Raw genomic sequence first — 14,105 nt, forward strand, 5'->3', positions numbered from 1 at the left:
TCAATGCTCGGTTTTCAGTTCGCTAGAACCCTTTGGGACCGTCCATAAACTACGTCACGCAAAAAATGGCATTTTCTGACCCCCCCGTCCCCCAGATCACGCTTTGTCACGTTTTCTAAGAGCCCTCCCCTGAAAACCACGTCACATTTCTTTAACCCCTGCCCCAATTAATTTAATTTGATTAATTTAAAAACAGATTCTTTCTTCTTTTCCACTCAGAAATTTTTTGCTCGACTTAAAAGTCAAAGTTCATTTCCGTCTTAAGCTTTTACAAATATCGTTCGCTGGAAGTCGGCCTTTAAGGCTTTCGGTTTTTATCCACAACAGTGATTCCTCACTTTCTGTTAATTCTATTTGCCTTTGGTATACTATATGTTTGTTAGAAACTTTTGCCCAGCAAGTTGCAATTTTGTAGCGTGAGTTAGCGTTATAGATAACTTGGAAAACACGAGCTAGGCGTGGGAAGTAAAAGTCTGCTAACCTAACATCATTTAAATAGACTAAAAGGATGTCTACAAGATTATAGTTCGCCTTGCAGCCAAACTCTTAAAAGCACTAAACAGAATTAAATCCATTGTAAGTATAAATAGGAGGGGATTTAGTTAAAGGATGTTTATGGCACCGGATCCCAAGTTGCGCGGACTCCGTTGAACTTTAAAGTAATTTAACTTTAGATGGATTAGTTTTGTTTTGTTACTATACACTCCTAGAAAGAGCTAGGAAAGACGAAAGAGTTATTGTTTTAGGTTAGCAAAGGCTTAGTTCGGTTGCAAAAGGTTTAAAGCTACAGTTTAATCTCTTAAATAAGGCCATAAGATATATCGCGTTCCTTTTCTTTTTACTTGGAAATGTATTTATTGATCGAGTGAAATTAAAACTTACAATTCTTGAAGATCCTCAAGATTGCTGAAAGTTTCGGGTGGCAGGCTCGAGATGGAATTTTTACTCAGATCTCTGTAAAAGAAAATATATCTTAATTAGTTAATAGTAATTAATTTAGGCACAAAAATTTAGTTTCAATTTATATAAACTTTTTCAATAAAATAGATTATATACAGGGTGTTCAAAAAAAGGGTGGTAGGGTACGATTTTGAGTCAAAAATGTTCTAAGATATTTACAAAAAAAGAGTTACGAGTTATAATTAGAGTGTTTAATTAAATTGGTTAAAGAGAGCGTGTCATATAGTGACGTAGGTGAAACGTCATAGATTGTGAGGCGCTGTCTAAAGGCTTAGACTGAATAGGAAGATGGACTGCAAAACCGAATGAAGTCAATTCTCGCGTCGTTCTCGAACAAGCTCGAAGGCATTAAGAAGTACAGGTACCGTTATACTTATGGAACATTAACTTATATAACCCAAAAGACTTTAAAAGAAACTGAACCAAAAACGATTTCTCAGAAGTTCATAAACATAAGTACGCATTCACATCTCCTCCACACTAGAATCTGATACGCGAAAAAAAGACCTACATAACAATTGAGAGAGAAAGAATAGGAAAGACCTCCTCCTTATCTGGGCCCTACTTTTGAGCCGCCGGCTTCGGTACCCTATATATTCCTAAAGTGCCCTAGCCTAAGGCAAAGGCAAAGTAAGGTTCAGGAGTCAGCCCGAAATAATTTTTCATTTCTTATCGCTCTCGGATAGCTAGCTAGCTAGGCCTCGCTGCTGGAAAGAGAGGTGGTATAAAAAAAAAAGAAAATAAAACAGAGAGAACCTAGAGTACCTCAGCTTGGAGGCAAAATGGAGCATCGGGAGTGAGAGAGAGAGAGAGTGAGTGAGGCGCGAAAAAAGAATTTATAGCTGCGCTGCGCTTGAATCTCACCACGTATATACAAACGTCAATAATCCCTTTCGGATTTGTTTTATTATTTTTTTTTTATTTTTGGAGGTTTTTTTTCGTTCAGTTTGTTTTTACGTGCCGCTTTGAAGCCTTCCTCTTTTTTTGAATGAATGGCTTTGAGATTGGCACGTTTTCCAGACTATCCGAGACAGAAATTACGCATGGATTATTTTAATACTTTTCTCTTGCTGAATTGATGAAATTTATCTTATTTTTCCGAATTTCGTTCAGGTTTTTTCAAAAAGGTTTTAAAAGCCGCGAGAATTTGCGCATATATAGTTGAAATTATCGATTCTATAGATTTTATAAAATATATTTTGTGACTAAACACGGGTTACGGTTCGTTAATAATTGCAATTATGAGCGATTAAAATATTAGCAAGAAGTGATATCTAGTTTACTAGGGAGAAGGTATAAATTCGCCACATTTCCAGCTTTATCTCCAGTCCAAACGAGTTAATACCCGCCTCTAAATTACAATCAGCATCTCATTGGTTCTGAGGAGAGACGAAATAGCACGGCCTCCTTTTACGTTCCCCCTTGTATTTTGAAAGAGGGACTGGGACTATGGCGCGCGAATACAAAGGCATCTTATACCTTCTCCCTAATGAACTAGATATCACTTCTTGATATTACTTAAGACCTAGTCTCAATTTTTTCGCATTTACTATAAACACCGCTATAGAAATTTCCAATGACCTTGAAATACTGGAACGCTCGTAAATACAATGGTTTTAGTACGAACATAGCACCCCGTTCTCTCCTACAGGTTTTTTTTAAATCCGTGACTCTAGGTGCTTTCTGTGATCATAACTTCAAATTAATGTTATTCTTTTCAAAGCCATACTCTCCTGACAGTTCTAGTTGAGTTGAATCTCTCTTTATGAAGAGGTTGCCAGGCTTATCTTAAGTCCATTTTGCTAATGTTAAACGGTACTATATGTCTCTCATCTTCGCACAAAGGGGCTTGATGATTTGAGATTCAGGGATGAAATAAGAACGAGCAGAAGAAAATCTGGAACTAGGGCATCTTCTAGGTCGACGTTTTCCTACGCTTTCAAAAACTTTCAGATGTTTATTAAACTCTGTGAGTGGAAACACGTGTACTCCATTAACAGTTAAAAAAGAAGAAAAAATTTTAATCCCAGAAAAAGAACATCAGTTTTGCGTTGCAAAGGGATGACTGAAGATAAACGTAATTTAAAATTAAAAGCAAGTCGGGTCTATAACTTTAGCGCAATAAACAAAGCCTAATTCCAGTCGTTCCTACAACTGCACCTTAAAGGTCGACTTCAAGCGAACTGAAAACCGAGCATCGTGACCAACAAAGGGGCGACCGTACAGATATTCGAATCCCCACTGGGATAAATGTTGGAAGGGTTCTCGCTAACTGGAAGCCGTGCAGTGTGGTTCTAACGAACTGAAGATGAACAATAGAGAATTTCGTTCAGGGGAAAGCAAAAATTCGAGAGGAAATAAATTTAAAAGGATTTCTGTTGTTCATCTTCAGTTCGTTAGAACCACACTGCACGGCTTTCAGTCAACTTTTGACCCAGCGGGGCTTTGAAAATCGGCACGGTTATACTCCATTGTTAGTCACGATGCCCGGTTTTCAGTTCGCTAGAATCCTTTTCACTGGAAGTCGGCCTTTAAGCCGTAATTCCAGTCGTTCCTACAACTGCACCTTAAGCCGTAATTCCAGTCGTTCCTACAACTGCACCTTAAGCCGTAATTCCAGTCGTTCCTACAACTGCACCTTAAGCCGTAATTCCAGTCGTTCCTACAACTGCACCTTAAGCCGTAATTCCAGTCGTTCCTACAACTGCACCTTAAGCCGTAATTCCAGTCGTTCCTACAACTGCACCTTAAGCCGTAATTCCAGTCGTTCCTACAACTGCACCTTAAGCCGTAATTCCAGTCGTTCCTACAACTGCACCTTAAGCCGTAATTCCAGTCGTTCCTACAACTGCACCTTAAGCCGTAATTTCAGTCGTTCCTACAACTGCACCTTAAGCCGTAATTCTGGTCGTTCCTACCGAGAAGTTCTTTGGTTCCTACAACACGTTAATGGTAAGACCAAACTTATGATAAGATTAACCAAGAAGTGATATCTAGTTTATTAGGGAGAAGTTATAAATTCGCCACATTTCCAGCTTTACCACCAGTCCAAACGTAGGTCCGGAGTTAATCCCCGCCTCTAAATTACAACCAGCATCTCATTGGTTCTTGAAAACTCACGTCAGCGCGACGCGAATGACTAAAATTACGTATTTTCCCACTGAGGAGAGGCGAAATAGCCCGGGGCCTCCTTTTACGTCCCCCCTTGTATTTTGAAAGGGGGACTGGGACTATGGCGCGCGAATACTTAGGCATCTTATACCTTCTCCCTAATAAACTTGATATCACCAGGAGTTCATAATAACCCCCCTTCGGGGGGGAAGTATGAAACTGGCCATAGAGCTAATGGTAAAAATCGCGAACAACAAGATTCTGTCGTTGCGCATAGAAAGGATTAGCCTGTTTATGGACATACAACCTTACAGTATATCGTAGTGGTATCTATGCTCCTTGGTTTTCGTTCCAAAACTTCCGTTGGCTGGGATCTCCGTCGAAAAGAAATATGGCGATATGGTGGACGTAGAAACACGTTGCAATTCTTATATTAAAGATACTGCGAATAAATTTGTCCAAACCGTTTTAATTTAACCACGGAATTCTCGCTCTCACATATCACAACAAAACATCATTGACGATCGTTTAAATGTTTTGTAGAAAACTAGAAACCCCGACTAAAACCCTACTTCTTAGCCAAGGCTTAATTTACACCGTTCCCACAGAAGCAGACGTGAGCCATTTTCGCTCCCAAAATCACAAGATAAAAATAGTACTAAACCGGAAGTGTGTAAGTTAATGCGCGTGGGCGCTAAAAAATGTGGTAACTATTTCTTTGGGAGTTAAGCGGTGTATGAATCCGCTGAGCTTTACGGCGAAACTTTGTTGTTACGGGCTTTTTAACCAGTTTCGTACTTCGGGTTATTATGAACTCCTGATATCACTTCTTGGACTAACTCACTCGTGATATTTTTAGTCCACAGTGGCGTTTAGTTTAATCAACAAATTAAATAATCGAATCAATAATTTTTGATTAAAAACCAGCTCTTCTAAACATTGGTTTCCCCAAAGGGGTTTAATTTTAAATGAGCAAATGACATTAAACGCGTAGATACATCACGTTCGCTTTTAGTTTTAACCCCTGAGAGAAAAGTCAGGCGCGCAACGTGTGTACACCGTTCGTATCTTTTGACCTAAATTTTAAACGCGACGTATAACGCAATTCCCCGCCAACAGCACCAGAGGATATGTAGAATATTCATTAAACTTAATCAATTATCCGGGGAATTATTTGCAAATTATTCCGACGCTAATTGCTATATAGGCATGTGTGGTGTGGTACGCCTTTGACTCGGGATCTAGGGGAGTTGGCTAGTCACTTTTAAAGGGCTATCCTTTGGATTCTCAAAGAAGCTATACGGAGAAAACGACCTCTTAGAATTGGGTAAGCATTTATTCCTAACCAATATTTCGTTCAGTGACATCCAATGGGCGGCTTCAAGATAGCCCAGAAAGCTAGCTGGTGCCATACTTAAAGTAACGGTGGATAAATAAATAAATTTCTAAGATAAATCTTCACCTATTTTTAATAATTCAGCTCCTATAAATCTAATTGGACATTATAATTCTAAAGAGGAACAGCAATGAAGTAAATATTGGTAAAAAACCAAGCGAACCTTAATAACTTTCAAATTTATTAATTTTGAGTGACGTTGATACACCAGAAAAATTCAGATGGCAATTTTTTACGTCCGCCTCGCGAACCTAGCTTTAAACAGCGAGTTCTGAGTGACCTTGATGTACTAGAATAACGATACCCTTGCTCGTGCTGCGGTTTTTGTATAAATTACAAAGCTATTATTCAGTTTTTTCATACCCCTAATCCTATAGGGTTTATTAGATCCATAAGCCTCTTCGAGGGAAAGACACGGGGGTAAAACATTGACTTTTAGCTCACTTCTCGGGGCCTGCGCACTAGGCGTTTGGGCCCAGAGATTGCGCAGAGACGGCAATGGATCACCCTCCTTGTATGTCCCGATACCGAGGGTTGCCTGCCCGCTTTTTAAATCGAAGAGGCTTTTTACAATTTCATACAGACATAATTCACTGTTCCTTGAAAGAAAATAAAGACGATCAAGGATGGATTGTAAGATGGTAAGAGGAGAGAGAGAGAGAGAAAGAGAGGGAGAGGGGGGATCCATAAGCCTCTTCGAGGGAAAGACACGGGGGTAAAACATTGACTTTTAGCTCACTTCTCGGGGCCTGCGCACTAGGCGTTTGGGCCCAGAGATTGCGCAGAGACGGCAATGGATCACCCTCCTTGTATGTCCCGATACAGAGGGTTGCCCGCCCGCTTTTTAAATCGAAGAGGCTTTTTACAATTTCATACAGACATAATTCACTGTTCCTTGAAAGAAAATAAAGACGATCAAGGATGGATTGTAAGATGGTAAGAGGAGAGAGAGAGAGAGAGAAAGAGAGGGAGAGGGGGGATTGACGCGTGCGATAGAAAGCGCGGGAAGAAAGAGAGGAAGAGAAATGGTAACCATGACAACGGAAAGAAACAGGATCCGGAAGAAGTCCGTCTCCCATTTTCTCTTCCTCTCTCCCTGGTTTTCTGACGCGTTCTCCATCCGAGAAGGAACTAAGGGGGTCCAACCCCTTGGGGGAGGGCAATAAGACCCCAAAGAATGAAGTGAAAAAATATTGGCGAGTGTCCAAAACAAGATTGGGCTTGGCTAAGGAGCCCAGCTTGTCCGGCTGTCTGTCCAAGAATGTAAAGAAGAACAATTGTAACAGTCGAATGGTCTTCAAGGAGGGACGTTAAGGAAAGTGTCTGAAATATTACACCAGCGAACTTTGACCCCTAGTTACGCCTCTGGTTTCAATATATTTTTTTTAACTCGCTAAGCCTCGGTCCAATTATTTCTTCGCGTTTTTAATTTACGTTCAGGAGCTAAATGCAGTTAAGGATTTTTTTTAACTATACGTGGGTGATTATAAACGTGGCTGTTTAATTACAACACCAAAAGAGAATAAGAAACTAATTAGTATTGAAATTTAATTAGGATAATTACTTTTCTTGGTTTCTCTTAGGTGGGAAAATAAATAGATTTAATTAGTAAATTCCGTAGTCTAATTAAAAATTAAAATGCTAAACAATAAAATTGGTTTTTAAATGGAATATGAAAGAAGAAATTTAGATCAGACTCCCTTTAAAAACTACCTAGACCCATCCTCATTTTAATAGCTTTCCCCACATCCATTATCTTCTCCAGACAAAACTAGGAAGAGAAAAACCTTTAAAAATGTTTCAACTAAACGATAAAAAGAGGTATTTCCGTAAAATATCCCTTTTAAAAAAAAATTCAGGAAGAAAAATCCAGAGAGATGTTAGAAGCGGTAATGTTCGTTATTTTTACTGGCATTGTTTCGTATCAACGATAGGAGGAGCCGTTTCTTTAAGCGAAAAGAAACCATTTTATTTTAACACGCGATATTAACGTTCATTGTTCGAGGTTCTATTATTGTAAGTCGGCGAAAGAAAGAAAAAAAAAGAGGTTTTTTCAGAAGAGAAAGCTATCCTTTGACGCTTTTCCCTGTTCTCCGGAAATGAGCTTGGGCTTCAGACAAGTTCCGTTCGGAAATGAATCTAGCTAGCAAAGGCCCGAAGGCCAAGGGTTAAGCCTAAGCTTCCACGCCTCCATTACGCAGCGGCAGCGCTAGATGCATCATCGTGCGAAGCTTAACCCCGATATTGTTCAATATTGCTTCGGGTTGTCTGCTACGAAATTTATGTCCAATCATATGACTAAGTCTAAAACGATATTATACAGGGTTGCCATAGATTTTTCATTTCAAACTTCCCTGAATTTTCCGGGTTTTTCCCTGACTCACTAAAGAGTCACTGTTATTTGTTAAAAACTATTAAATATTTTGATTAATAATAACTACAGGAAAATTACCGAACCATTATGAAATTCTGACTTTCGAAATTGACTAACATCAGAAGGGGATAATAGGATGACGCACTGTATCCTATCATGAAGTGATATCTAGTTTATTAGGGAGAAGGTATAAATTTGCCACATTTCTAGCTTTATCTCTAGTCCAAACGTAGGTCCGGAGTTAATCCCCGCCGCCTCTAAATTACAACCAGCATCTCATTGGTTCTTGAACGTACCTCACGTCAGCGCGACGCGAATGACGAAAATTACGTGTTTTCCGACTGAGGAGAGGCGAAATTGCCCGGCCTCTTTTCACGTCCCCCCTTTTGTATTTTGAAAGGGGGACTGGGACTATGGCGCCAATACTTAGGCATCTTATAGCTTCTCCCTAATAAACTACATATCGCTTCTTGATCCTATTAATACTTCAGTTATTTAACATGTTTATTCCCAGGTTGAGGTATACTTCTCTCGAACAGAAGTATTATATACTTCTACTGACATCCATTTTCAAAATCTGAGAGTTTTCCAGGTACTGCGGAAACCCTGTTAAAGAGGTAAGAGTAATGTCGTGGACACTACATAGTCCATACGCGGTTAGAGTACTTAAAGTTTGGTTCCAAATTTAAACACTTCAAACGTTTAGGGGTACACTTTAAACCAAGTCGTGTTTCATAGAACGGACATTAAATGCCAAAAACCTTTTAACAACTCCAAGATACTTAAGAACCTCATTTTTCCATAGATAGTTGAAATATTTCCAGAAAAAAAGACCCAGAAGTCTATAAGAAAATAACTCACAAATTTTCCCATGTTCCACCAAGAAGCGATATCTAGTTTACTAGGGAGAAGGTCTAAGATGCCTAAGTATTCGCGCGCCATAGTCCCAGTCCCCCTTTCAAAATACAAGGGGGGCGTAAAAGGAGGCCGGGCTATTTCGCCTCTCCTCAGTCGGAAAATACGTTATTTTCGTCATTCGCATCCGCTGACGGGAGTTTTCAAGAACCAATGAGATGCTGCATGGTTGTAATTTAGAGGCGGGTATTATTAACTCCGGACCTACGTTAGGACTGGAGATAAAGCTAGAAATGTGACGAATTTTTAACTTCTCCCTAGTAAACTATAGATATCGCTTCTTGGTTCCACTAAGTCCTTCAAATTTTATTTCTTATGTCTATGGTTTCAGTGGTCGCAAACCGGAACTTGAGAAAGCGATCCTTACACAAGAAAAAAAACTTCTTTAACCAATTTTAAGGGATAAAATAAGATTATGGTTTCTTATACACTTTAGTTCAGTTAGACAAACGAAAACTAAGGAAAGAAAAAAATAAATGCGGTTTCCCTTTGTCCGCTAACATTGTAAACGTTGATGTTTATATATTATATACTGGGGGGGTTCTGCTAAAGAAACTGAATCCTTAGACAGGCTTCACGCCATTCTTTTAAGGTTTCTCTGGCCTTAAGGCAAACACGCAATAAGGTCAATAATGGAATAAGAAACCACCGAGTGTTTTAATTTTGATTAGAGGAGAATAAGAATTCAGGCTTATTCTTAGAATGGCGTGAGAAAAGAAATACAATATAAGATTTAATTAAAAAAATTCAATCAACAAAGGCTTAACAAAGTCAGGATACGTTTAAGACGGACTTTCCGCACTTCAAATGACCTTGTAATTGTTAAGCCTAATTTGAAAATTAAAATTATTTTAGGTTTAGAGAACGCTAGAGGTTTTCGTACACTGTCAAGTCTTAAACTCTCTCTAATAAATGGACGAAGTTCATAGGACGAAATACGCGCAAAAAAGCAAAAGGAGAGCAGTCATAAAAATGATGTATCACCACCCCATGATACTCTTAAGCCTAAATCGCTAAGCCTAAAATAAAAAAAAAATGGAAAAGATAGAGTATACCTGAGGAAGTGACCGGAAAACAGATCTACTATAAACAAAAACATAAAGAGAAATGGCAGGCGTAGCTAGCTCGAAAGATGTAATGTATTTATTTCTAAACATCCTTATTCCAGCAACAGACATTTAGGCTTAACTCAGGAAGCTTTCTAGCCAAAAAAAGAGCAAAATAATATTCTATCATAGTGTCAGTCAACTGGTAACAAGGATACGTCACTCTGAACGCATCCCATATCTTAGTATACTGTTTTATTTTACGTAACTTTTCTTCCAAGATCCAGAGCCTGGAAAGTTGGGAGTAAAAAACGAAAAAGAAGACCCTATAAACGGGGTTATGGTTTTACCACGAAGCATCTCTCCAGGAACGCGATGGAATCTTTCATAATATCCTTTCAAGCAAGCTAAGAAGAACCGAATATCTTTCTCATGCACCGGCCGACTCTATTTTTGGTGGAACAATATAATATAATAAAGAGAGCGATTTAGGGCCCAGTCTAGCCATCCCTGATGACGAAGGATAAACAAGTTATACCCAGAGCTCATGCACTACAGACTAAATTCTTTCAAGTGTATTTTAGACCTCATCAATCATGTTTTATGTTATGGAATTCCTATATAGCCGAGCGTATTCTCTTCTACTAAGTTAGTTACAAATAAAAATCATAAAAATATCGATGAATATTTTACCAAAAACAAAATATGCAAATTTTCTTCTATATAAAGTTGGATATTTACGATTAGGAATTTTTATTAATATTAAATTGAAGTTTGTGACCTTTAGTAACCTTTAATATAGAAGTATCTTGAAAACTGCGAGGCGTTATTGACCTCATATAAATGATATTCAGTTTTAAACGCCTCAATTCGGTTTCTGGGAAATTAATAATACACTTCTGATAATATCAACTGAAATTAAACTTGCTTAAGTTCGTGACCTTTGTTAACCCCAGTTTAAGAAAATATTACTAGTTTATAAGCTGCGAAGAGATTCTGATTCAAATTGACCTCGAATGACCTCCATTTTCCAATAGTATTAAGCCTTATAAAACCCCTCAGTTCGTTGAAAGAAAAAATCTAATAATAGCAGCTAAAATTAAACTCAAGTTCGCGTAACTCCTGTTCGAGATTATTTTAGTATCTTAAAAGACAGCCACGTTGAGACTTCAAATTGACCTCGATTGACCTCCATTCATAATGATACATAGTTGCGATAACCCTTTTTTTATACATAATCTTTCGAATAAAACCAAAACTATAGCATCTAAACCACAGTATCGATTTCCGTCTCTATTTTAAGAACAATTTTAAACATACCCTTTTTTTTTCACGAACAAAAAAAACCCAAAAAAAGGGCTATAAATTTTGTAAAACGCGTGCTTTTGCAAAGGCTTAATAAGGGTTATTTTATATTTAGCCCGAGCTCTCCTGGAGTCTATGACAGATTACTAAGAAAATAAAAATTGTTTCTAAAACCGGAAACCAGGACATAACAGGACAGGACGGTCTTTTGACGTTAAACATTAAGAGTATTTACAACGAAAACGAGAAGGAAAAGGCTCGTGACATTATTTTCCCAAGTTAAGAATGTACCATACCCTATGAGAAGTACTATGTTCAACAGAAACCTTAACTCCTTTCAGCCTGGTACATTCTCAACGTTGAAATTCCTAGAGGGTCCGTGGCTTCTTTTTCTTGTCGGAAAACAAGATGATGATTGATTGAGGTAAGAGAAAAATGCTTCTAGAGACAAAAGTCCGTCCGTCCGGCTCTTTAACTAATGCTAAAGGGGTACCATGGGGGCTACACCCCCAAAGGATGGGGTGGGGTGGGGTGGTCTGGTAAATGTGACGACGTATTTTGATACTAAACCATAATTAGGGGGAATTCAGTCAACCTCTTTTTAGTTAAATTGCTTGCCAATTTTTTTTTCATATTTTTTGGAAGTGATAAGTTTTTGTCATTTAAAGTGAGTGTTACAAATTGCGCTTTTTGTTATTATATAGTTTTAGAATTGGTTTTTACCCTAAATTAAACAAGGTAATGTTCCCTTTAATGATATTTTTCCCCCCCTTTTTGAAAACAGTTAAAATTGCTCGCTAGTTAGAATTAAATTGTAAGGGCGTGATTTATTATAGTCGTTTTGGTGTCAAATCTTTATAGTTGGAATTATGTAATTTAATTGTGACGTTACTTTTTTAAAAGAAAGGGTGTTAATTGCACTGTTGCCAAACATTTTTTCTTTAAATTTCCAGCTTTCCATATTTTCCTGACAGGCTTAAGTAAATTTCCCTGACCAATTTTAACATCCAGTCAGCATATTATGGTATCATCTAAAAACTACAAATAAACTTGAACTTATAAATATATTAGTTCATGCTAAAACTACTATTAAACCAAGAAGCGATATCTAGTATACTAGGGAGAAGATATGATGCCTAAGTATTCGAGCGCCATAGTCCCAGTCCCCCTTTCAAAATAAAAGAGGGGGGGGACGTAAAAGGAGGCCGGGCTATTTCGCCTCTCCCAAGGAGGAAAATACGAAATTTTCGTCATTCGCGTCGCGTCGCGCTGACGTGAGTTTTCCAGAACCAATGAGATGCTGGTTGTAATTTAGAGGCGGGTATTAATTGCGGATCTACGTTTGGACTGGAGATAAAGCTAGAAATGTGGCGAATTTATATCTTCTCCCTAGTAAACTAGATATCGCTTCTTGATTAAAGTATGACTGAACCACGATGGAATTTCGGGACTTTGTATCAATTTTCAAAATTATCCGGCAATCACTTTCAAAATCCCTAAAATTTCTAGGAATTTCAAATACTGTACCAGTCACGTAAATTCAATAAATACATAATAATAATTTTAACTAATATTTTATCTAATTAAACGCAAATTCCAAGATGTATTATTTAAAATTCAAAAGATACGTATCGAAAATTAACCCTAATTAAATATTTAAAATCAATTTTAGCCATACTTTATCTCAACCTATTAATTAAACCGCGTAGGTTCTTCATCAAAATTTAATGATAAATATGTCAAAGTTCGGGAAAGGTTATGACCTTTTAAATATTCACCCTCGCAATCAAGATAAACTCGCCCGAATTTCGGTTTGGTGCCTTAATTAACACGTATACGGACTGCTTTATACTTAGTATACTTATCTTGGGAAAATGAGATTAAAATCAGACAGTGAGGTAGAGGTGCAGGTCTGGAAAATTAGTTAGGTAACTTTAAACATTTATAAAAAAGGTGATTTCCCAGCATCACCTAATTTTGGGTTGGGGATCATTAGTCGATTACTACAGAAGTTGAAAGTTGGGAAATATTATGATAAAGGTATATAAGCTGCATTACCAAGTTTTATATTATAGCTTTTCAAATTATATAGGTAGAATAATATAATCAAGTTTTGGATTAAAGTTAATGGATTATAATAGCTTTTATTTTTTTAAAGGTGAATTGAAATTAGTTCAAAATTAATTAGATGGCTGTGAGCGTAGAGTTATATATTTTGCAGGGGCTTACTCTATGGAATGTCTAGAATACGGTGCTAGTTCAATTTTAACTTAAGTAATTTAGAACCAAAGTTAGATAATAATGTTCAAAATTGGAATTTTCACCAATAAAGTTAGATTAAATTTTGCGAACGAATGTTCATGAATTTCCTTGGAATATCTAGTTAGTTTACGGCATTACTATCAACATAAGTTTATAAGATATGTTCCATAAGTGTGTCACTCGTTAATGAGAGCTTGTCATGAAGTGACGTAGGTGAAACGTCATAGATTCTTGAAAAGCGACGCGTAGTGAGGCCTTAGTACAGACTAAAGAGGAGGATGGACTGCAAAACCTAGTGAAGTCAATTCTCACGTCGTTCTTGGACTAGCTCTCATTAAGCCTCTAACATTTGGAACATATCTTATAAACTTATGCTATCAATTATAATTTAAGTAATTTAGAACTATAATGTCAAAAACATTTAATTTCATGACGATTAAAAATTTGATAAAATTTTGCGAATGATATTAAACTCTGATGCTCATGAATTTTGGAGGGATCACTCTGTGCAAGGTCTAGACTACTTTAATTTTAACCAAAGTTAGTTAATAATGTCTGAAATTTAAATTTTCCCCGATAAAGTTTGATTAAATTTTGCGAACGAAATTAAACTATGATGTTCATGAATTTAATTGGAATGTCTTGTTTACGGTGCTACTATCAATTTAATCTAAGTAATTTAGAACTATAATTACAGTCAATAATGTCAAAAACATTTAATTTTCATGAATAACAT

At 37.3% G+C, this 14,105-nt stretch overlaps 1 protein-coding gene across 5 annotated transcripts in view; it reads right to left on the reverse strand.

The window, feature by feature from the left end:
• Positions 1 to 14,105, reverse strand: part of LOC149623258 (uncharacterized) — a 45,469-nt gene that overhangs the window by 23,800 nt on the left and 7,564 nt on the right. For all 5 annotated transcript variants that reach the window (XM_089853213.1, XM_089853214.1, XM_089853212.1 and 2 more), the window contains exon 3: positions 883 to 954. In XM_089853213.1, the coding sequence (XP_089709339.1) occupies positions 883 to 954 (72 nt within the window). The remainder of the gene's footprint in view (positions 1 to 882; positions 955 to 14,105) is intronic.

Source organism: Phalangium opilio, unplaced genomic scaffold, assembly GCF_054372755.1.
Source record: "Phalangium opilio isolate 3A_F unplaced genomic scaffold, DU_Popi_V2 ptg000113l_1, whole genome shotgun sequence".
Classification (NCBI taxonomy): Eukaryota; Metazoa; Arthropoda; class Arachnida; order Opiliones; family Phalangiidae; genus Phalangium; species Phalangium opilio.